Source organism: Aphidius gifuensis, linkage group LG1, assembly GCF_014905175.1.
Source record: "Aphidius gifuensis isolate YNYX2018 linkage group LG1, ASM1490517v1, whole genome shotgun sequence".
In the NCBI taxonomy this organism is placed as follows: Eukaryota; Metazoa; Arthropoda; class Insecta; order Hymenoptera; family Braconidae; genus Aphidius; species Aphidius gifuensis.
Window position 1 is genome coordinate 15483373 of NC_057788.1, and position 25422 is coordinate 15508794.

General features: G+C 29.0%; 1 protein-coding gene across 1 annotated transcript; it reads left to right on the top strand.

The window, feature by feature from the left end:
- Positions 1–220: 220 nt before the first annotated feature.
- On the top strand, positions 221–23641 carry LOC122849288 (odorant receptor Or2-like). The gene is made up of 10 exons (XM_044147973.1): positions 221–379; positions 517–636; positions 787–904; positions 19144–19414; positions 19496–19591; positions 19686–19776; positions 21350–21486; positions 21596–21690; positions 21765–21802; positions 23562–23641. Exons 1-10 carry the CDS (start codon positions 368–370, stop codon positions 23610–23612), a joined length of 1029 nt encoding a protein of 342 aa, XP_044003908.1. The 5' UTR covers positions 221–367; the 3' UTR covers positions 23613–23641.
- The last annotated feature ends 1781 nt before the right edge of the window (positions 23642–25422 follow it).

Consider the following 25422-nt stretch of genomic DNA (forward strand, 5'->3'; position numbering starts at 1 on the left):
GAAACAAAACATTTTTTATTCGAATTGATCATCTATTTTTTTTAATTCGAGCAATAAATTTTCAAGAAAAAATTTGCTAATTTTCAAAAGGTATTTTCTCGACGAGACTAATTTATTTACTCAGTGCAATACGTTTTTTATTCGAAAAACTTTTAATTGATTCATTTGGAATTGATATATTGAAAACTAAACGCTCAAAAATAAATATTCTATTATGGAAAAACATCAATCTGTGTCATTTTTCTTCGATAATTCTTATTACAAAGTAACTAAGTATTTAAATGAAATCACTGGTCAATGGCCATACCAAAGTAAAAAAAAAAAACTGTTTTATTTGAATATAAGTTTCATTGCAATTTTATTTCAAATGATCAGTCAGGTAAAGAAAAAACATTTTATTTAACATATTCGAAATTAGAATTATTTTCAAAATCATCATCTTACATAATCCAATGTTTTCATAATTTTCAATACTATACTTTCATTTATTAAATATTAACATTATTCTAATTCAAGTCTTCAGCAGCAGTGCATTGGCACAATAATAAAGATATAATGATTGCAGCTGTCTCACCAAACTTTTTCGACTTGATTAGCTTGATAAAACTAATAAATAATATTCACTATACACCCAAGGTAAGCAATTTTCTTAAAACTTTACCGATATCAGGATCGGAAAAATTTTTTTTTACATTTAATTTTTTCGAAAATTCATTGACTTACATATTATGAAATAGATCAATCGAAACCAAATTTGTTATTTATATTAATCACTAAATTTTGTAGATTAGAAAAATTTTAGATTGTATAAGAAAAGATTGGATAACAATTATCAACGATGAAGAAAAACAAATTCTTCACAGATATGCATACATTGGAAAAATAATCGCAATTGGATATTCAGGTTTTGAGTAACATTGACTAATTCAATTATTTTAATTATCGAAATAATTACTACACTTCGATTTTTATTAAATACACTGAGAGAAATCGCTGATTTTTGGAAAATTTTTTAATCTTGATTCAAGATGGACTGGTATTCACGGAAAAAAACCGAACAAGTAGTGACTATTCTTGAACTGGACAGTTAATCTTCTTTATCAAACTTCTAAACTATTGTTTGGAAACCCAAGAAACTACAAAGTAGAAATACTACTACAATGATAGAGAATCCTAATATTAAACTGATCTAATATATATTTATGCAAAACAAATGTCATTTTCTCTCAAGATTAAAAAATTTTCCCGAAATCCATCATTGTGTTGAATTGAGGAGTTTTCTGATAGCAAAAAAATACTTTTCGATCCGTTATACCGTTCAACGTGATTCTAGATCAGTATATATATTTTTTTTTTATAATAATAATTATATTCTTGTTATAATGTTTTAGTTCAATTATTAAAAAAAAACATTGATAACATTAGTTTATATCTTTAATGCACAATTTGAAATCATTTCTGGATAGAGACGTATTTGGTGAAGAGATGGCGAATTATTTGTGAAGATTGCATAGACTAGACATAAAGTTTGTCAAATTCACAGGAAGTGGCAATTTGCACAATAAAAATAATAATAAAAATATAAATTGAATTTAGAAAAACAAAATATTCAAGGAATAAAAAATTAACTGACGACGGAATTCTTTTTCTGCTAACAGTTTCACATCGAGACAAATCAAGATTGTACTAATTCAGACTTTGTATAACCTTCAGATGAACAAAAATTAAACAAAGTTGTATCCAAAAATACGAAATGTCCTAAAAAAGAATTCCTTCAAAGTAGAATTCTTGATGCTTAGCTACAAAAAGTATCATTTCCTTGGAAGATTGGAAAATTTTACATCTAAATAATCATATTTTGTAGATGATTTTGGTGAAATTTATTGAAATATTTTTTGATATTTGTAATAGTCTATGATTTTTTTACTATAGCCACGAATTTTCGAATCTAATATTCCTGTAATGAAAGGTAAATAGTTAGATTTACTGTTAACGAGTCTCCAGATAATTGGGAATTATAGTTCAACACATGACAATCACTATTTGTCTCGATCAAAAAAGCCATACCCTAGTGGTATGACCCAACCCATTCGATAGGTTGGAATCAGGTTCTTTTGGGGTTAAGTTTTTATAAGGTTTCTTCGTGGTTGGATAACCGTTACCTGAGGGTTGCAATGTGCGCAAACACAATTGTCTTTGACCGCGTTATATAATGGTTATTCTGAAGTTATGTGAACCGAAGACCAGTTTGCTGTAACCATTTAGCCGTTCAACAGTTTTGGTTGGATTTCAGTTACTTCAAGATTTCTCCAACGATATGACCTAATCACTCTCGTAAGTTGGAATCAGGTTAATTTGAGGTTAGAAGTTTAAAATAACAAAAAATAATCAAATATTTTTTTTTTTTTCCCAGAAACTATTCAAGGCCAAAGAAAAAGCCAAATATCCTATAACGAAGCTTTGTGAGGACTTCCATTTAGGCCTAGTTTGATGTCTCCATCTTCATTATCCCGAAAGTTATTACGGTTTTTAACGAATTTAAAAAATTAGATATTGAATAACTTGAACAAAAATTAGAATAGACTTCGTATTAGGCTCATATTTTGCCTCTCAAAAAACTCTATCGCCCACATGGTGGGTTTTTTCTTCCATCTTCAACAGTTTTTGAAGAAAAAAAAAAAACTTTAAAATAAAAAAAAAAATTAAATATTTGATTTCTTTTCTCAAAAACTATTTAAGGCCAAAAAAGAACCACATTTCCTACAACAGAGATTCTTAAAAACTTTCAATTGAGCCGGATAATATTTCCATCCTCATTATCCTCGAAGTTATAGCATTTTTAATCAATTTTTCAACAATTCAGAAAAATTAGGCAATGAATAACTCAACGTAGAATTGAAATAGAGAATTCGGTTCCACAACAAAAAAAAATTTTCAAAAAAAAAATTGACAAATAAATCACGACAAAACAAATTTTGACAAAAAAAAATCACAATAAAAAAAATCACTACAAAAATTAAAAAAAAAAAAATTCAGACACAAAAAATCTAGTGACTAAGTCAAAGATTTGAATGGTTAAATAAGGTAGATAGTGATTGTTTGGCTACAATAACAGCTGCGTGAATAATCTAGCTAAGAAAAATAATGTAGATATTGATTGTTTCGCTACAATCACAGCTAATTAGAAAATCTAGCTTCATAAAAAATTCAGCTAAATGCGAAATCTAGCTAAGTAAAATGATGTAGATATGGATTGTTTGGCTATTATATAGTCTAAATAAAATATCTACCATCTGAGTAAAAAATCTAAGGCTATACATATAAGCCCATTTGTTGATAGCTTTTATTTGTTTAAAAAAAAATATTAACTCATGGCAATTGCGGGGCTAAGGAATGGATGTTATACCAAATGTCAATTTCTCTGGAGAAATAAATTTATTAAAAATTATTATTCTGCCAAATAATAATTTTTTATGAATTAATTTCCACAAAATTTTTTGGGCTACATTAATTCTTTAGCTTCATCTTTTTCTTAGCTACTGCTTGTCCTTGGTTTTCTAATTTATTTAAATAAATTATAGGAATAATTTTATTTGTGAAATAAATAAATAAAAACCAAGGAAAAGCAGCAGCTAAGGAATTTATGTGAGCAAAGAAATTAGGTGGTAAGCAACATTAATTTTTTCCCGAAATAACGTCATTAATACACATTAATAATTTTTTAGACATTTATTCATTTAACGAATGTTATTTTGTTTGTTTTAAACGATTTTTAATAATCAATAAAAAAAAATTTATGTCGGTAACAACAGTATTTTCTGAAAAAAATATACCCGATATTTGTTAGAAAAAATATCGGATATCAATATATCGGGGTCAAAAAATATCGGCGATAATATATCGATATATATCGATATAATATCGGCCATTAAATATATCGGTGACTATCGCACATCCCTAGTCAATATGAGTCACCAGGAGTTGAGAACGAGCCGAAAGCGAGTCGAAAACGACCTGGTGACGAGTATGACACTTTCAAAGTCGTGGAGGATCACCTTCTTCACGTACAAGTTATATACAATATTTTTTGACACGAGGTTTGTAATAGAGGCGCCATTTTGCGCCAATATAGTGCGTAAGGGGATACTTTTACGCACTATAATTGGTGCGTAATGGCGTCTTTTACAAACAAAGTGTCAAAAAATAAAATTAGGAAGGTTCAGAAGACCACTATTATACATTATTGAAAATATGTTATTAATAAAATAGAGTGAAAATTTAATGATATGGATTTATAGCCTATAAACTATTTTTTTTTGATGAAGCTAAATGTTCATTTATTCATTTTATTTATTTTTCAGATCAGAAATAACATTCATTATTTTAAATACATCAACTGAGTTGTTAGGTAGTTCATTCATTATTTGTTCCAGCATTGTGGTGAATGGACAAACCTTTGGATTGTCACTGGCTCTGCCAGTTGCTTCACGAGGTCCTATTGAGTTATTGTTGTTGTTGTTGTTGTTGTTAGCTCCTCTGCTTACTAAGCTTGTTACAGCACAAGCTTTTCAACAGAGTCATTCTTTCTTTTTTTACCTCTACGAAATACAACTGGTGAAGATTCAGGAGGTACATTCGAAATAGTTCTAGAAACAAATGATTCATTGATAAGTGGCAGGTAGAAAAATTTACACTGAATAATTTAGAAAGAAGACATTCTTACTCATTTAGTTCAATCCCTTTATCCAAAAAAGTCAGGGCTTTTTCATGGATCCACAGTTCTGGCTGTGATCCACTAGCAGATCCTGTGGTTCCTTTCCTCATGACTTTGAGTTTATTAAAATAATCCCTTAAGCTCTTCTATCTGTCTTTTATATCTTTAGGATAAAATTCATGATCTTCATGCTGTTCTGAAAATATATATATCATGATTAGTACACATTTTAAAAAATTTTTTTTTATTACAGAAAGTTTTCTAAAACCAAATATTATTCACTTGTTATTTCGTTCATAACATCATTCAATAGGCATCTATCGATGCCTGATGTTCTTTCTTCGATTGGCAGTATGTAATTCCACGAAAGAGGTCTTTTTTTTACACATTTAATCAAAAACTTTTTCATATCATCGTCCCAAAATTTGGATTTATCCGTTGTTTTTGTTGTTGTTTTGACTGTTGCTGATATTGTATAGACTGTTGTTGTTGTTGTATTGACTGTTGTTGTTGCTGTATTGACTGTTGTTAATGTTATTATATTGGCTGTTGTTGTTGTATTGACTGTCCTTGTTGTTTTGATTTTTCATAATGCTGTTGTTCTTGATCTTCATTTTGTGATTATACTAATGAGCTTGGTCTTTTTTTATTTACTGGAATTAAATTAAAAGAATATTAATTACTAATCTGAATAAAAAGAATATAATAATGTAATTGAATGTAGTAATTGATATATACTTGGATAAACCACGTCATTTATTATTGTAAGGCTTTGATACTCTTCTAAACATTAATAGAATGTTTTCACCTCGTCAGCACCTTCGATTTGTGAACATTGCAAATTTTCACGAAAATAACCGCATACCAAAGGTACTTCTTTATCAATCTACACAAAAAAACAAAGCAAAATTATTTATTTTATAAATTGTTCATACAAATAATCTTCAACCAGAACTGTAGTTGGCCGAAAAAATTTCGTAAAATAATTCACTTACGTTTCCATCTATTTTGCAGTTAAATATGATTATTCAATATCCACGTTAGTAAATGACACTAGCAATCACAACGACAATGAATATATTTATAATGATGTATTGTTGGTTGAGTGGTTATTTATTGTTTTTGAAGCTGGCCACGAATTTTTAATTCATGTAGATAGGCACACTTAAGTTGTTGGGAACATCAATTAAAGAAAAAAACAATGATAATTGCTAGGGATAAATATTTTAATTTAAAAAGTAAAATTTATAGTTGATCATTAATGTTTATTTTTCAGAGTGATTAAAAAATTATTTAACAATTATCAATAATTCAATAGTATCAAGTTAATTATAGTTATAATTATAAATTTGATTATTCAAAAATATATGGAAAAATAAAAAATTTAGAAATAATGAGATACAATCATAATTTATAATAGAACATTGGAATAGTTGTATTTGTGATTATTATTGGAATCAAAAAATTATCAATAGTGAGTACTTTTTATCAATAACATCGGTTTTCGGACTGAAGATGAAAGTATATCAAGAAAAATTATTATCGAAATTTTTTATTACTGAAGTTTCCTGGAAGGAAAAAAAAAGAAATAACCACGGCTTAAAACAAAAAAATTAATTCATAAAAAAAAAGCATGAGGAAGAAAACCAAAATAAATTTGAAGGGGAAAAAAGAAGAAGAAAAGTTGGAAGTTTGAATGTACGAATAAATTTTAGGGGGAGAAAGGTCGGAGAAAAGTCGAATTTAATTTCTCCAACCATGGGTAATTTTCGGAAATGGGTGAAAAAAAGTGGAGATAAGGCGGAGAAATGGCGTAGAAATATTTCCACCATAGAAATATTTCTCCACCATCTCTCTCTCTATAAGTTATTTTCGGAAAAAAGTGAAGAAAATGAAGAGATATATTTTCATCATGGCTGTGTTGTTGAGCTTTACAAAAATTATCCACGGAAAACAAAAAAATAATTGAAATAACATTCTGTTTGTAAACTAGAAAGAAAATTCTTCCTGAAAAGTTTATTGAAATATATTGTTTTACCGAAATATTTTTAAAAATACATTCGCCAAAACAGCTATAGTAAATATTAAAAGTAATAAAATAATTAAAACCTTTATGGTATACGTAGGTTTTTTTTAAATGCAAATATCAGGAAAATCTAGAAGTGGGTGGTGTGAGTTTCTGAAAGCCCTGAATGGTAAGTAGAATGTGTATTTTTCGTTAGGTAATTATAAAAGTGTGTAGGCTTGAAACTTTATTTGGGAAGAACCGGGCGGGGTCAAGTATAAAATTTTGTTAAAATTTAAAACCATTCATATGGGTCAATGATTTTTAAAGAAATTAGTACTTTTGTACTTGACTTTTTTGATATTCTCTTTTTTTGTATGTTTAAAAAAAAAAATAATAACAATTTCGAATACTTGACTCTCCTTTTTGTACAAAAAATTATTTTTGTTTTTTGTTTGATATCATATCTTTTTGTAGTGTCTTTTGATCGTTTACAATAAAAAATAACAACATATCATACGTCCTGATCATCAAAATAAACAAGGTGTTTAAAGCTTGTCTATTTTAGACTACCCCATACAAAAAATATTTTTTATCTTAAGATAGAAAAACATCAAGGTGCTTGTTGTTGCTTTCATGTGAAGCTGCCATTGTGGTATGCAAATGCAAAAATAAGGTAAAATTTACATGAAAGCAACAAAAAGCGCCTTCATGTTTTTCTATCGCGAATAATATTTCTTATCGGCGAATCGTTATTGCGAGACTCGCAATAACTCCCGCAATACGGGACCAAGAATAGCGCCCCAGTTCTTATTATTCTTTGTAATTGATTTGTTTTAACCTATCCCTGGTAAAAATAATCTGGCAGAATCTGGCAGTTGTTCCGAAAACCGGTGTGAATCTGCGAGAATCTGTAAGGATCTGTCAGAATTTGCCAGATTTTTTATCACCAGGGATATTATTTCATCAACTCTATCATAGCTGTAAACATTCACGACCAAATTCCGTAGCACGTCCAATTACCCAAAGAAATAATAAACCTTTCTCTTGTAATGCTGGTATCCCTGGTAGAAATATTTTTACGAATTTTCTAAGAGCTGTCTGCGAATTTTAACGAATTTCCACGAAATTGACCCATGGGGAGAAAAAATTTTAATAAATCTTCGAAAGTTTTCTCCGTACTCTTAATTATTTGTCTGAGCTTCGAGAAATATTTTAAGGTTTCTTGCCGAATAATTCATAGTAGAAATACTTCTACGAATTTCAACAAACTTTTTACAAATTTCTGAATAGTTCTTCTAAAGTTTGCAAACAATCGAAGAAGCTTCTTTGAAGAACTAAATAAATTCCGAAAAATGTTCAAAGAAAATCTATAAATTATTTTTACTAATAGTCCATCTTCTCTGAAGCTCAAAAAAACTCGGAGAAACATTCAAAGAAAATTTTGGAACTATGTTAAGGGATTTGGACGATTTTTCAAAACGGAGAGTGAGACAACATTTTTTCTCTGTTTTTTGTCTTTTTCGCACTCATAGAAATATTGTGTTTCTAGAAGTCATCCGCAAGAGGTCTCTAGTGATTTTTCAATAATTTCTCATAAAAATCCATTTTTTCATACTTTAATTATTAATTGTAAAAAAACTATGCTCCAAACCTCTTTTATTTTTTTTCTATACGTTTTCTTTTGTCTCAGTTTATTACCCGATAGTTTTTTTTTCATGATGTCATATTGTCGATTGGAGATATTGGTATTTTAATGGATTTTTTTTTTGACGAAAATCGCATTCTCCATAAGAGCCAATGTTAAAAGTTGTCAACTTTAAAAATTAATAAAAAAAAAACGAGCTTCCAAACAATTACCAAAAAATCACATAAAATGTATTAGTATTTCAAAAATCTACTGTATAAATTTCATTTCTTTCTCATATTCCGAACAAAATCGTACAAATCCCTTAACACATGGTTGACTTTTAGAGAAGTTCTCGAGCAATTGGAGAAGTTTCTCCGAAGGCCAAAAAACTCGAAGAAAAATTGAGAGATAATTTCGAAACTCTCGAATGGGTCAATGTCGTAAAAATTTGTAGAGATTCGTAGAAAATTCGAAGAAATATTTCCACCAGGGATACCCGACTGTTGCATTTCATCATCAGACATTGTACCATATGGTAATTCCTTATGTATATTCCATTAACTTCATACTGTACATATCTGTTGAAAATCAATTATTAAAATTTAGTATTACTACCAGGTACAAATGTTGTAATTTAATATGAATTTCTTTTTTTGACAATAAACAAAAACCGATTATTTTGTGTGAAAGCTCCTGTTTTTATAAAAAACGTAATGAATGAATGAATAAATAATTTAAAGTTTATTTTCATACAATTCATTTTTGTTTAATTAATATTTATAAGAATTATTTATTTATTTAAATATATAAATTTTTGAAATTTTAATTAGTATATTTTATGAGGTTAAAAAAAAACTTCAGAAAATATGAGTTCTATTGCACGTAGCCATTTTAGCATTATTTAAAAGAAAAAAAAACAAAAAATAGATGCACATATGAAGATGAATTATTAAAGAAGTATAAATATAAATAGCAAAAGTCATTTTGAAAAAGAAAATTTCAGAAAGCTAAATGTCCACTTTAAATTAATATTGGTAGTGCAGCCAAAATATAAACACTAAAAAAAAGAGACGTCTAGGAGAGAGAAGAAAAATAATTGTAAAGTTTTATACCAACTGACCGAAAGAAATCTGGTAGATTTGATAAAAAGGCAAAGACCGTAAATATCAATTAAGCTTTAAATATATATTACCGCAACGAAAAAATCTGATTTTTTTTTTTAAAAAAGCTCGACATCGATCTATGGGATCATAACTAAACCTCAGCATCCTCATTCAACTCTATCATATTTTAATTAAATTTCTAAAAGATTAGAGACGGAAGGGGACAAAATATTTGATGTATAATAAGGCACGGTAGTAGTTAACTCTCATCATCACACATATTCTCATCAACACAAATACATTTCTTTCGTATTTGGTAATTGTTGTTGTGATTCAATTTGTTGTTGTTTATCATCTTTAATGTTATTATCTTGATTACCATTTGTCATTTCAATAATTGACTTTTAGCACAATGAATATTAAAGCTGGTAAAAATTCATCAGCTGATGCTGGTCCCCGAACTGATAATTGTAATAATTTAAATATATTATTACAACAATTAATAATTGATCATCTGTTGTCTGTGGACTCATGTAGATTCAATTGATGGAATAAATACCCAGTTAGATCAAATTGTCCATACAAATCTTTGGGTTTTAATTTGGAATGTTCTAGTGGTAAACTAGCAACACCAGTTATTGGTATACCAGCTGCAATATTACGTGGTATTTTTTGTACAACAGAATGATAATGTCTTTGTAATGCAACAAGTTCCCATAATGATGTACAATATGCATCACAACATTCTGGTTCATCAAGTTCTGGTTGATAAAAACCATCAGCAGAATTAGCATCAGTATCAAAAAGTCCCTAAATTGATTTTGTTAGCATAATTATTTTAATAATACCAAGTAGCCTCAATGATCCATGATGTTGTAATTGCAATGACATTGGTGCAATTCTCTTGATAAATGCTATTAAACGATTTTGTGTTATTTTTTTTCTACGATTAATCAACACTTGAATTAATATTTCAATATGATAATATGACAATCTTGTTGATTTTTCCCAGCATTAATTGATAATAATGAATTTTAATACAAATGTACATAAAATCTGTATGAAACAATATTTAATGCTGGTCCTTGTTCAGACGATATTGTAAATACAGTTTGTATACAATGTAATTGTTCACGTAAACCTAAATTTTTTCTTCCATCAGTGTATTTATGATAATAGCTAAATCTTGATAAAATTTAAGATTAATACAATGTGCAAATTTAGCTAGACACTCTAAACATTATAGGTAAAACTTGACTATTTGGTGCTTGTTTTAACATTCTAAAATATATTGTAAATACAATACTTGTTATTTCAGTTAATATTTTTTGTTCTTCAACTTTTCAAGCTCTTTTTCAACAGCTTCTAATTTTTTACTTTTTTCACGTTTACTCAATGAAAGTATACGTTGTTGATGGCTCATTAATTTTTTTTGTGTCATTTCATCATCACATTCTTTATCAAGATCAATATCTTTTATTCTCAATGACAATAATACTTTAACAAGTTCAGTATGAACCAAGTGACCACGTAATTTAATATATTGGTTTAATTTACGAACAATAACAAGAGATAATTTACCACGTTTATTATCTTTAAATATATTTTTTACACAATTAAATACTTTTTCACGAACTAATGGACGTTTATTGTCCAAAAATGATACCAAAAAATTAGCTAAATTTGTTGGATAGTTGAAATAAAATATGGATGTGTTACTAAAAGATCACTAATACTTGTTTATGTTATTTCAGAGAGAGTTATTTCTGGTAATGTATACTCTTCTGTCACCTTTCTTTTTTCTCAGCTTATGACATGTTACCCATTTTAATTGACGTATTCTATTTTGTATAATTAAATCTTTTTCTTAATCATTTGTTGTTTGTGGACTCATGTAGACAAATTAAATATGATAAATTTGTTATACTTTTAGTACTTGTGTTACTTGTCCAGATGGTAATGTAATATTGCTTGACGGTGGCAATACTCGTAATTGAAATATCTGCATTAAACAAAATTTAATTAAAAAATATATTTCACCAATAATAATGTAAAATTTAATAAATTAATCCAAATGATTAATGATATTTACAAAATTAATTTATGATCTAGAAATTGCAAAAAGATTTTTATCTGTAGTCATATTAACTGGTAAATCATCTTGAATACAATTAAGCTCTTTATGTAATTCTTGATTAAGTCCAAAGTATTCTCTAAACCAGCAAGTTGTTGTAGTTGATGTTGTTGTTGTTGTTGTTATACCTTGATGACATTTTTAAGCTTTGACAACCACAATAATGCCATTCTAATATTTTCTTCAGTTATATTTTTATTATTATATATATTTATCACAACATTTTTTAGTTATTTGTGCAACTGAAAGAATTAAATCTTTATCATTAACAGATAAATTTAATATATTAAATCAGCAATTTCTTGAAGTGTTTTAAAATGAATGTAATTTGTTTCTGGTGATGTTATTGTGTTTTAACCATTGTATTTATTGCCCAAGATGCCCAACTTGTATTATCACTTAAAAATTCATGTTCACTTGTTATTTCTCCTTTTCTAAATACACAAATATATAATATAAATAATATAAATAATTAAATTAAAATAATACAAATAATAATAGCAATAACCAACATAACATAACACAACATACTTGTAAAATACTTCCCAATCTTGCGAATTTATTGAACGATTACGAAATTCAGCAACAAGTCTATTTTTCTTTTTGCTTAACATTACCACCAATTAGACTTGTTATACCAAGATCAAGACCACCCAATAAATTATCTTTACTACTTGATGTATTTATTGTAAATTATTATTATTATTATTATATTAATTTATTTAGTAAATATATATTGTTTTTATTATATATATAGGTATATATTTTTTTTTTTTTACGTTTAACATGACAGTTCAACGACGTATTCTGGAGGTTATGAAAAATAATAAAATAAAATTCTGCAGTGCAGCCAATATATGGCATCACCCTCGTAAAGTTTTATACCATACCAACTGAACGAACAAAATGTAGTCGATTTGAGAAAAACGAAAAGACCGTAAATATCAATTATGCTTTAGATATATATTACTGCAACGGAAAAATCTGATTTTTTTTAAAAAAAAAAGCTCGACATCGATTTATGGGATCATCACCGAATCTCAGCAGCCTCATTCGAGTCTATCATATTTTAATTAAATTTCTAATAGATTCTCGACGGAAGGGGACAAAATATTTGATGTATAATAAGGCACGGTAGTAGTAGTTAATCTCATCTCACACATATTCTCATCACACACATACTTTTCTTTCTCATACTTGACTCGAGGCACTACCGTGCCTCTTGATAATAAACTCGACGTCTTATAATACATTTATTTGAATAAAGTTTATTTTATTTTATTATTTTTAGACAAATAACAAAAAAAGTTAAGTGGTGATGTAATTTAATTTATTATAAAATACATACTCTAATTGAAATAAGTTAAATCTATATATCTATGTAGTAAAAAAAGAAAATGTTTGATTGATTTTGTTAACTTATTCAAATTGGAGTATGTATTTTATAATAAATTAAATTACATCACCACTTAACTTTTTTTGTTATTTGTCTGAAAAAAATAAAACTAAAATAAACTTTATTCAAATAAATGTATTATAAGACGTCAAGTTTATTATATATTCAATAAATAATATATGTAAAAGAAGGTCATTCTTAATGAGGATGAAAATTTTCTGTCTTCCAAGTTAACGTGCGATGGCTTAGGGGATAACACACTGGCGTTCGGAATATAGGTTCAGATAGGTTTTTGGGGAGATAGGTTCGAATCGCGCTTGAGACAAAAAATTAATTTACAAAAAAAAAAACTATAATACAAACAAAAAACGAATTGAAGTTCTCAGTGAAAATCAATAATTTTTTTTTTTTTTAAATTAAAAAATGTATTTTTTTCAACTTTTGATTATTTATTAATTTAAGTTGAGACAAAAATCATTCAAGTTGAGAAAAAAACATATTTAAGTTGAGTGAATAATGATATAAATAGAGCAAATTTTGATTTCATTTTACCAAATTTTTTCTCAACTTGATCGCTCGCTGCTTCAAATTGAATGACTTGTCTATATGTCATTTTATTTTAGCAAATTTTTTCTCAAATTGATTGTTTGTTGCTTTGATTCAATTCTCAAGTGATTTTAATTAACAAATATTTTACATAAAAAAAATCAATACTGTTTTGAATTGAGGCATATATTATTTTATTTTAGCAAATTTTCTCTCAACTTGATCGCTCGTTGCTTTAAATTGAATGACTCTTCTTTCAAATTGAGGTATATGTCATTTTTTTTTAGCAAATTTTTCCTCAAATCAAAAGACAAAATATCCTTAAGGTGTTACCCGCGCATATCTAGAGACCTCTTGCGGATGGCATTCAGAAACATAATATTTCTATGAGTGCGAACGAGATAAAAAAAAAGGAGAAAATCTTGTTTCTCACTTCCACTTAAGTATTTAGACAAGGACAAAAATTTATTTTTATTTATTGTAAAATAAAAAGGTCTCAAAGCCCTATTAATTTTTATATCAAAAGTTTCCTTATTGTTTCCTCTATCTATACTTAGTTTTTGATAAAGCTAGCCGTAATTTTCGTGAAATGGCTAACCAGGTTTCTAAAAACTCAACCGGGCTCTCCATAAGAACCTATGTATAACCTCCAAAAAAGTAGCCTACTTTATTAATCAATTACTTAGTAATTAGCTACAAGAAAATTATCATAAAATTTGAGCGTGTGTATTACTATTTCATTAAGCTACTTAAAAAATTTCAAGACTCTATCCGTATTTTTGATTTGTGCTGGATATCCCTTAAGTTCATCACAAGTTTTCTTAAATTAATTCTATATTTTTTCAAAAAAAAAATAATTTGTCTCAAATTGAAAAAAAATATTTTCTCAAAATGAGACATTTTTTCTCGAATTAATTATTTTTTTTTTCAACTTAAGACAAAAAAGTTCCAAGAAAAAATTTGCTAAACTGTAGCAATTTTTTTTCTCAGTGTATTAGAATTAACTTAAGTCTTATTTACCGTCAGTTTGTCACAATAAATCATAAATCGAAATATAAATAATGCGAAAATTTCTATGTTTATAGCACGAAGTCCACTTCTGTCGTGCTTTGACACCATCTCATGACAAAATGTTGAAATATTAAAATTATGCTATAAAACATTTATATCAACAACGTGACACATTGAGAATAATCAATCTATTCATAAAAGTACCCGTGTAGGAATTGCCAAGACTCCCAACACGGCCAAGTCTTGTCCCAATAGTGGCATCCAATGCTTGGAGGCATTCATCGGCCGAGTTTTGGTAAATTATCGGGTGGCCAAGACTGGAAACAGATGATTAAGCCAAGGCATCGAAGAATCATTCTTTGGCCTTGCCTTTGTTAATCCCTGTGTGGCCAAGACGGAGAATATACAATTAAGCCAAGAGTTGGCACATTAAAGTTTACCATTTGTCCGCCAAGTGTCAATTATTCTTTGGATCACCAAGACTGATCATTTTTTATACTTTCGACATATATAAATGAGAAGTTCCACCAATTCGAGTACCACTTTTGAGCTTGGATGTTTGCGAATAAGTTTTGAGTGTTTTTTTAACTGATAGTCGACATCAAGAAACACACTCTCAAATTTTTTCAGATTTTTCCCTCTTTTATTCTAGCGGCCATGTTAGGAAAAATTTTACATTTATATTGTTTTTTTTTTCATAAATTAATTGCGGCGTTATGCGTGGGACTAGTTGATGTCACCAATGAGCCCAAACACGCTTCTGATGTATTGGTACATGTTCTAGTGGGTAATGTATGATGTCGCTAATCTACTATAGGTAGGGCATTGTATATTTCTGTCTCTCTTCAACTAATGTGGTTGCCTGCTGTCAGGGTAACCTATAACTAAGTGATTGGGGGAGCAAAGTGATTCGGCGTAAGATCATGTATGGCTACGGGCTGATCTTGCTTTTGATCACTTGGTGCCTTGGAGTGAGAGAGTAACTAAGAGAACATTTGGTAAAGCATTTGAGAGGTACAAATATTCTCATTCTCGATTGACTTATGTTATACAAGTTAGCGAATTAACCGAAGTTGATGATTTTGCTAATAATAGCTGCCTGCGGCGTTACATCATTACGCTCCCTACCAAAGACTTATAAATTTTTGTAATGGCACCCGAGTGACGTTCGAAACTCAATATGGTGGAGTGTCCCCCTTTACGATTTCTTACTGAGCAAGATCGCTACTGAATTGGCGTCCGCGGCCAGTTACGTAAAATTCCTCAGCCCGTTGGTGGCCGTTTTACACCAGCTAGCTTCCATCTGGTGGTAATGAAGGAGGATGGTGAGAAATTCTCGTTGATCCCATAGTAACCAACGCTTCTACCTTATCGGTAGAAAAATCAGTACATCGTGAACTAAATCACACACACACAAACACATCATTATGTAGTGATAGTAAAATAATAATTATTATCATCCAAGATCCATATAGAGATCCAGCGTGATCTTATTAGTATGTCATTAGAAATTCAGACAAGGTTTTACCAGGACTTTACCTCTGTAACTTAGAAAACCTCACAAGATATTCAAAACAATATAGAGCCATTAGTGAACCATAGTGAACCATAGAGAGACAGTCAAAAAAAGTAGCGATCGTTAGAGAGACAGACAACTTGTGTCGCCTCACGACAGTGTATTAAGCTCATTAAAAAAAACGTGAGTTGATAACAGCTGAATTCGCACTACGGTAAAAGAGAAGTATCAAAAATTGTTCAACAGAAATTGTTCATCAACGATTCCGTAGCAGCTTTAATAGTTGTTAATGATTATCAATAAATATTATTGAATAGTTTTTTTTTTAATTTTTGGAGGGAAAGATGTGAGCTTACTTGACAAATGAATACAGGGTTTGTACTCCAATGATGATTGAAAAAAAAAAAAGTTTACTCCAAAAGCTTAATTAGATGTTACATTCGACAGGATGTACAAATATTATTTTTTAAGTTAGATAAATAGAGTTAGATAGGGATTAGTTAATCATTAAAAAGAGGTAAACAAAAGAAAAAAATAACATTCTCATCGCGTTTTCTAAGGAAAACAACAACAAGAACGACTTTGAAACATTGAACTAATAAGATACGAAACTTAAGGAAAAACTAACTAATAAACAAATCGATGCAACAAAATAAATATTTGAATGACCAAACACAACGCGGTATCTAAAAATTCACTCTGTGACACTTTGATCCGACAGTTTTTTCTCTTCCCAAAACCTAACTGTTCCCAGGGCCCAGTTTCATATAGAAGCTCCGAAAAAATTAAGACCAATCAGTTTTCGAATCACCAGGACCAACTCTAGATCGCCGCTTTAAAAATCAATTTATGAATTAAAATTAGGGAGAACACTTATAAATTTTCCAAATAGTTTAACAAAATTAACTTAGGATTTTTTTAATTGATCAAAGTATAGTTTAACTTATAATTGATTTCAAAAAGAATAATAATTCAACTTAAAAATTCATCGATTCATAAAATAATTATTCTTGTAAAATTCCATAAATCCAGTTCAATATTATTAATCTCCTGAATATCCGATAATTCACGATATTAATATTTTATTCATAATAAAATAATAAACATAAAACGAACCAAACAAGTTGTAAAAGCGAAGTTCATTGCAAATTGATTGTGACACAAGAGTACATATTATCACCAATTGTAACCACCTTTCAAGAAAAGCTAGCACAACTTTTTTATTTATTATGCGATTTCGATCAAGTAGGGCTTCAAATTATGAGCTTTTCATAAGCTAATTAGATATGTAATTGAAAAAATTTTTTTATTTTTTCTCCTTTTTTTTTTTTTTTATTACAAGTTCAACGTAAGCTGGCACAACTTTTCATTCATAATGTTATCCTGATCGAGTGAGCTGTTCTCGAAAGCTAGCATAACTTTTAATAAAATAAATAAATAAATAAAGCTCAAAAATCGCGGTTCGCACTTAAAACTAGCTCATAATCAGCTCATAATTACTGATAAGGTCTGATCTGGTTGTGCCATTCTGCCTGTGCCAGCTTTATGTACCTGTTATGATCACATATGTCAACACACACATACATATTACATATGTATATGAAATTAGCGCCACCTTTATTAATTTATACGACATGCACGTGGTTTATCTTAGTCCCAATCAAAACCAGCACAAATTATCGCTGCAATTAAATTTCGAATGAGTACTAATCGAATTCACATTTCAAGCTGCAAGTTAGGGAAACATCAAACACCGCCATGACACCAATGCTTCTGTTATATAAGGATATACAAATAAATATATATGAAAGTTACAAATATATGACAATGAAATATCTGTTTTTCATCAACATTTTTTTTAAAAATCAACCAATTCACTGGCATTTTTCATATTATTTTTAGAGTGCTAATCAGCCTGCGTAATTAAACCAGCAGAATAAGACAACTCATATAATATATATTCGACACCATGTCAGACTATAAGAACGACAGTTCTTAATTCATCTACGTTCCCAACGACTGGCTGATCCATTAATGGATTCCAGATTGTATATTAATGAAGTTGTTTACGCATCAGTTAACAGGATATGACGTGCTTTTTCAATTTTTCACAAATTATTCTTATCCTACAATCCGAACCTAAAGATGGTAACACAAAAAATTTTTTTCTATAAATCGTTTTGTAAAGTCGTTTTTTCGGAAAAAAAAACTAGTTGTCGTTAATCAATTTCGATTCAACATTGCCACTACGGAAATTTACGGAGATTCCATCATGGAAATAACACTTAAATTCTCTCAGTGTATATACATAAAATTATGATTTATTAAATAATAAACTTATTACAGTTCCTGTAAATGCAGGGTTCTGTGAAAAGTCAATTGGTTTGTGACCGTCTAGTATAATGTGTCTGGGCAAGTAAAGGGGCTTATGGAACATCAAACAGGCATTCACATACCTATCCACTGATCACAATTGAGGGTCCGGATGCAATAACAAGTCGAGTGCCCGGAGGCCTATGAAACATAACGTTCAGGTTAAATTTACAAAAATTTCAAAATGATTTAAAAAAAAAAAAAAAATACAGTGTAGAATCAAAAATGATTATTATTTTTTAACAAATGATTACAATTATTTAATGGATTAAAGAATAAAGTTTGATTTTTTTTTTTTTTGCAAAAAACATTATTTTTCCAAGTCTAACTCGTCATAACTTTGTTAATAATTGATGAATCGAATTGAAACTTTGCATACAGCCGCTAGTTATGAAGAGTTATACCTGGAAAAATAATGTTTTTTGCCAAAAAAAAAAATCAAACTTCATTTTTTAATCCATTAAATAATTGTAATTGAAAATCATTTGTTTGGAAAAAAATATGTCATTTTCGATTCTGTACATGGAGGTATTTTTTTTTTTTTTTAAAATCATTTTGAAATTTTCGTAAATTTAACCTGAACAACGTTACGTTTTATCGGCATCCGAGCGCTTGACTTGTTATTGCATCCGGACCCTTAATTCTTTGAATTTATATTACACGCATGTTTACTAATCTCATCGAAATTGACATATGATTTTATAATATGTTTCAGGTCTCGGATATATTGCTTGTTTTTTTTTCATAGTGGATCCTCCACTTACTTATTTCTATAACACAATGTTGGTTCCAAATCATTCATTGCCAGAAACAAAATTATACACACTTCCAATGTACTTTAATGAATGTGATGTTGGAATATATTATTTTTTAGCATTATTTATGGATTATTTTGACACTTTATCACTCACTACAGTAATAACATGTAATGATATATTATTTGTCGTAATTGTACAACATATATGTGGCCAATTTACAATTCTTGGGTAAATTATATTTTCAAAAATAATGACTAAAAAAATAATAAAATTTCACTAGAACTAACACATCATTATTGAAAAATATAGATGCAGAATACGAAAATGTCTATCTTCAAAATCAAATCTAACTGATCAATACAAATTAATCAAAGACTGTGTTATAACTCATACGGAACTGATAAAGTAATAGTAATATACAAATTTATATATTTTGACTACATCTGTTTAAAAGTATTAAGTATATATTTTTTATTATACGTATATTATATAATTACAGGCTTTCTGAACAAGTTGAGTCTGTCTATAATTCATGTTTTTTATTAATTGTTGGGTTGAACGTACTTTTGCTGAATCTTACTGTAGTCCAGGTATACTTATGAAAAATTCCAAAAATAAGATATAGAGTCCTACTTAAGGTTGATTCCCAGTCGCATCACCGAACCAATATTTATGCCACGAAGGGCCCGTATATCAATAACGCTATTTTTTATTCCCGTGTCCTAAAATTTTTTGTGGCGCCACTGATGAAAAAACTAAGTTCTTTAGTAGTATGTGTGTGCGTGGCTACACACTAGCAAGCGAAGATTACATCGTAAAAATATATGGGGCATTTAAAGTCACTTCAGTTGGTCATCGATCTGACCCTCACGGAATAAGTTGAAAATTTTTTTATATGTTCTTTTCCGCTTTTTATGCAGCCTGAATTTTTTTAAAAATTTTGTGACGTATTTCAGCCGGTAAAGTAGAGTGTTTTAATGTAAATTCTCGTCTCTCATAAATAATCGCAAATTTAAACGCATGAAATGTTTTTTATGAAAGGAAGTATTCAATTTACGTATATTCGATAAAAATTAGAGTGGGCCAAGACGTTTTTATAATTTTTTTCCGAATACAAAAAAATTGAACAAAATTAAAACATGCCTCGATAATATCTCATTTTCGGCATATTTTAAAACTAAAAAGTTGAAAGTGAGTAAGTTTGATGATTTGTCTCGTTCAAATATTTCCCTGCCTTTCTGGAACCAATTCTCTACTCTTTTTCGACACTTATCTGTTAGAGAAATTTCTCCAACTTTTCGACCCCGAAAATTCACTTTAACTTACTTTCACCATCAATCTTATCCCTGGTTCTATGCTGAAGAAAAAATTTCTTTGGCATGTAACTAATGTAGTTTTTCTACCGAGGCTAGCTTACCTGTCTCAGTGAGACTTCCTCATTATTAAATTAAGTAATGAATAACATGCTGTAACTCTATCACTAAGGAGAAAGTTTTTGTAAATATGTATCTCCAACATCCGTCCCTCAATTAAGGTAAAATTTATACGTTGTTAAGATATGTGGAATTGAATGAAAACGATACTGTGACAGATTGAATTCAATTACAATTCAAGTATTTGTGTACTTGGCTATCATCATACTTCATATCAAATGACTCAATTTATTTTCGAAAAAAAAATAAATGAGAACATAAAAATAAAAATTTTACTAAAAACAAATATTATAAAAGACAAGAATTAGAAACTTTGAAATAGAATAAAGATACTAGGGTAAAGAACGCAAGAACTAGACACAAAACGCATTTTACTGAAATCTGGTGAAAAATATTTGTGAATTTCTATGAACAACACTGCAATTCTTGTATTGCTCCGAAATTGGCCAGTACATAGAGCAACCAATTCAAAACAGAAGGAATTTTTTATGACCAATCAATTTAATTTTTAATAAATTATGTTACATTATGTGAGCGTTATTTCTTTAGTTCTAAAATATATATTGAAATTTCCATCATGACGATTCAAAATAATCATGGAGTAATAGACAGGAATATTTATCAGCCTATGAAAAAGAAACTAAAATATACATTGAAATTTGATGTAACTAATCTCAACGTCTTTACTCAATATTGCAAACTTAAAAAAATATCATTTCTCGAAACACAGATAATTATATCACCAAAATTGATTCAGACGGTGTTCAAATTCTCAATTTACATCTTGATACAAGTTCTACATATGTGTTTTTTGTGCACAATGTCACAACAACTGATAAATCATAGTTTGCAGCTCAGTGAATCTATGTAATTATATCAATTTATATTTATTTTTTTTTCTTGTTTCATTATACAGTATTTACATGATGGTACTTTCCAATCCAAAGTAGTATATTAATTCGTTTATGAATTACAGATATAAAGCAATGTGGTATACAAAATCACTGAAGATACAAAAAACATGTATGCTCATGATTCTACGATCTCAAGTACCTTGTCAACTAACTGCTGGTAATTTGATAACTTTATTGTTTTTTCTTATATACAAATATCAATTCAAAAAATTTTTAATATTTCTTCTCAAGGAAAAATGATACCACTTTCACTAGAGAGTTTTGCAAAGGTAAGATGAATAGATGATGTATAAAAACCCGAGCATATTAATGAGTTACAATTATTTGTACACTGAGAGAAGTTTTGAGTAAAAATTACTGAAACTTAGTGAAATACGTAACAATAATTATAACCCGTGTAGGAGAACACAACGTGACCAAGCATTGTTAATTGAATTAAAAAAAAAATTGTGTGTGTTAGCAGTACGCGCGAGGGAAGTGAAACTCCTTTCGCTGTCTGTCAAGTTATTTGTAACAATTTCAATAATATAAACAATCGATTAATTTATGATAATAATAATAATATTAATAATAATATTGATAATGTTCATAATATAAATGATGATATCAATATGATATTCATAATAATAATATTATTATTATTATTATTATTAATAATATTCAAAACATAAATACTAATAATTATTCATATTCATATTTAAACATTATTGTCAATTGTGATATTATCATTATTGTATTATTATTCTTATTATTATTATTTATATAATCAATACCATTGATACTATTATTATCGAAGATATTATTGAAATAATTATTGTTAATAACAACAATTCCAATAACATTATATAGAATAATAATGTCAATAATAATTTCGATGCTATTATGAATTAGAAATAATATCAATATATATTGGTAATAATTATATAAATGACATTAATCATATTAATAACATTTATAATATTAATTTATTTTTTTTATTCATCATTTTTTGTAAACGCTGCAAACCGATCAGCTACACTATTAGCAACGCACACACACACAAATTCATTCTCAGCATATCTCTTTTCTCGCTCGTAGCCACTCACTCATTCACTCTTATTAGTTATATGGGCAAACACTCGCTCGGTCTACGCGTTCGCTCGTTTCAAGCGTTGGCTCACCCGGCCATTGGCTCGCTCCGAGCGTTACATGGCCGACACACTGTTTTTTTTTCACTACATTGCGAAAAGAAGTTTCAGTTTAAAAACTGAAAAAATTCATTTATTATTTAACTGATCTAAAGGCTTCAATTATACAAACTCTTAATGATTGTTTTGAAAAACTATGATTAAACAATACTGATATTTGATTTTATCTGGACTTGAACTCGAGTCTTCTGTGTGACATCTTGAAGCATTACCACTCGGCCATAGTTGCTACAACGAAACTTGATGAATGGCACCGCAGCAATGGCCATGAATGTATCAGCCAAGGATTGGCAACCAAAAAATTGCCATTTAAAAGTCAGCCAGGATTGGCCCATGCGTTGCTGCCAATCAACGAATATCTGAGAATGACCCAAGGCTCGGCCGATGCATAGTTGGCAATTAATGGACATCCAAGAGTCAGCTAAGGCTTGACCGTAGATCAAAACAGCTAATCGGCACTACAAGAATAAGAAAGTCGTTCATCAATAATAAACCACGAATAGCCTATGCCTGGTTACCAATCATTGGGTAACATTGATGGGCTAATGCATGGCCGTTTCGTAAGTCTTGGCGATTCCTACACGGGAAATTATATCAGTTGTCTATCTTGTGTATTATCAGGAAAAAAAAGCCTGTTCAATGATATTTTTTACCAAAGTATTTATGTAAAAATTTTCACTCTTGTAAGCGTTTACAGAAGCAAATTCCGATCACCAAATTTCACTGCACCACCTAGGTACTCTTTCTAAACCTACTCTACGAATTCTACTCAAACTTTCTTTCCGTGTAATTCATGTTTTTTTACAGAATGAAACACCTATCATTCCTTAAATGATTCCAGATTCTGAAAACTACGGCATCATATCAAGCTGTTTTTCTATCTATGGATTAAAAAAACGTTTGAGCCAGAAGCAAGATTGACTGAAATAACATGTAATGACTTGGTGACATTTTTCATTGAATCAGTCATTTTTCGACACTTATTCAGTAGCGCCACAATGGTTCGTGAACATGCACAAAAAATATAGCATTGCCGAATACAGAATCTATGCGACTTGAATATTTGCACGATGATGTTAGTTGAAAGTCATCTTAATGTCTACAAAGAGACTATGGAGTAGTCATGGTGTCACTTTGAGTGTAGTCATGATGTAATAGCATTTAGTGAAAGTGTAATTATCTAGTATTTATACCGTTTCGATTACAACTTTCGTAGTAATATTATGTAGTCATTCTTAAGTAAAACTGAAACTTTATTTATTGTTGTAATTATTAAAAATCGATTTGGTCTAAAAAATTAAAGAACTAGTAAAGGAAAGTGGTGACAAAATAGGAGAGAACAGCGGAAAAGATTTATTTTGACCAATAAAAAAACATTCTTGTTACTCTGTAAGTTCGCAGGGAACCGGTGAATTGCACTCGGATTTTAATTACTTGTTGGTCCATCACTTGATGATCTTGAAGAATGACAACGCGATTACCCAAGCTTTACATAAGTTGTTATTTGCTTATTTTCTTAAAGCATTCATTCCTTGTATTTAACGTCAATCTTTTCGCGAATGATATTGCTAAATGTTTTTATTTGAGTAATAGTGAATTATTAATTGTTGATTCCACAAAACCATTAGAACAAAACGAATATTTTTATCCCTTTAATTACTTGAATGTTAAATTGATAATGCAACTAATTTCAGACCATGCACTTGTAATGATTCAAATTCTGTTCCATTATTCAGTAAATTGTAGGAGTAACGATCTTCACCTACCTAGTTAGGGGTGATACTTCAATATTTAGATAACTTGAAATTCCCTCATGTAATTATTCTTTTTAATAAAGTGATCACTGGTAAAAAATTGAATCTCTTGATGATCACTGCGAGATCTCTTTTAGGTTTCTTAGAGATCTCTCCTATAAATCTCGTTTGTGAGACGTATAGAGATTTTTCAAAGAGCAATAGATGGATAAAAATTTCCATATTATTCGATTTTCAGAGATAAAGAGAAGTATTCTCTTAGACAAATTTAAGAGAAATTAGAGACGATGAGACAATTTTCCAACTACATTTCCAGAGACAATGAGATTTCCTCGAGACAGATTTTAGAAAAGTGAGAGAAACTGAACAAATTTTTCAAAGACAAACTCACGAAAAATTCGAGGCAACAACAAAATTTTCTATACAAACAAAAAAAACTAAGCAACAATATTAAATAATTTTTTCAACTATTCGAATACCATTATATGGGAAACGATAATTTTTGAACTTCTTAAATCTATTTGTTACGTACCAAGTTGAAAAATTAAAATTTAACTATGAAATAACAAGAAAAAGAAAGAATATGTAAAATCAAAATTAAATAACCAAATAATCATAGAATAATTAAAATAAATCAACTTGGTATTTCACGTTAAAATTAAAAATCCTCTTATTTTGTTATTCCCTACAGGGTAACGGGTTAGGAGGGAATGTGTATGATTGTAGATGTACCTTGATGTAAGAATAATCCGAAACAATTGTTGAGAGCGTGTCAATCTGGATGGTCGCCTGTTGATGTTTGTAGTCTCGAATAATCCAAACGGTAAAATAAACTCGAAGCACAGAAAACAACACCCCGGAGAAATGTCACAGTCAATAATTTTTATATAGGATTAGGGAAGGTTAAATAACACAGGAAATAATAATTTATCACAAGAATTAATTAGT

Coding starts and splice junctions, on each gene's coding strand:
- LOC122849288 (XM_044147973.1), top strand. Junction 19,592..19,685: donor ACTCATACGGAACTGATAAA/GTAATAGTAATA, acceptor ATATAATTACAG/GCTTTCTGAACAAGTTGAGT. Junction 19,777..21,349: donor TGAATCTTACTGTAGTCCAG/GTATACTTATGA, acceptor CTCGAAACACAG/ATAATTATATCACCAAAATT.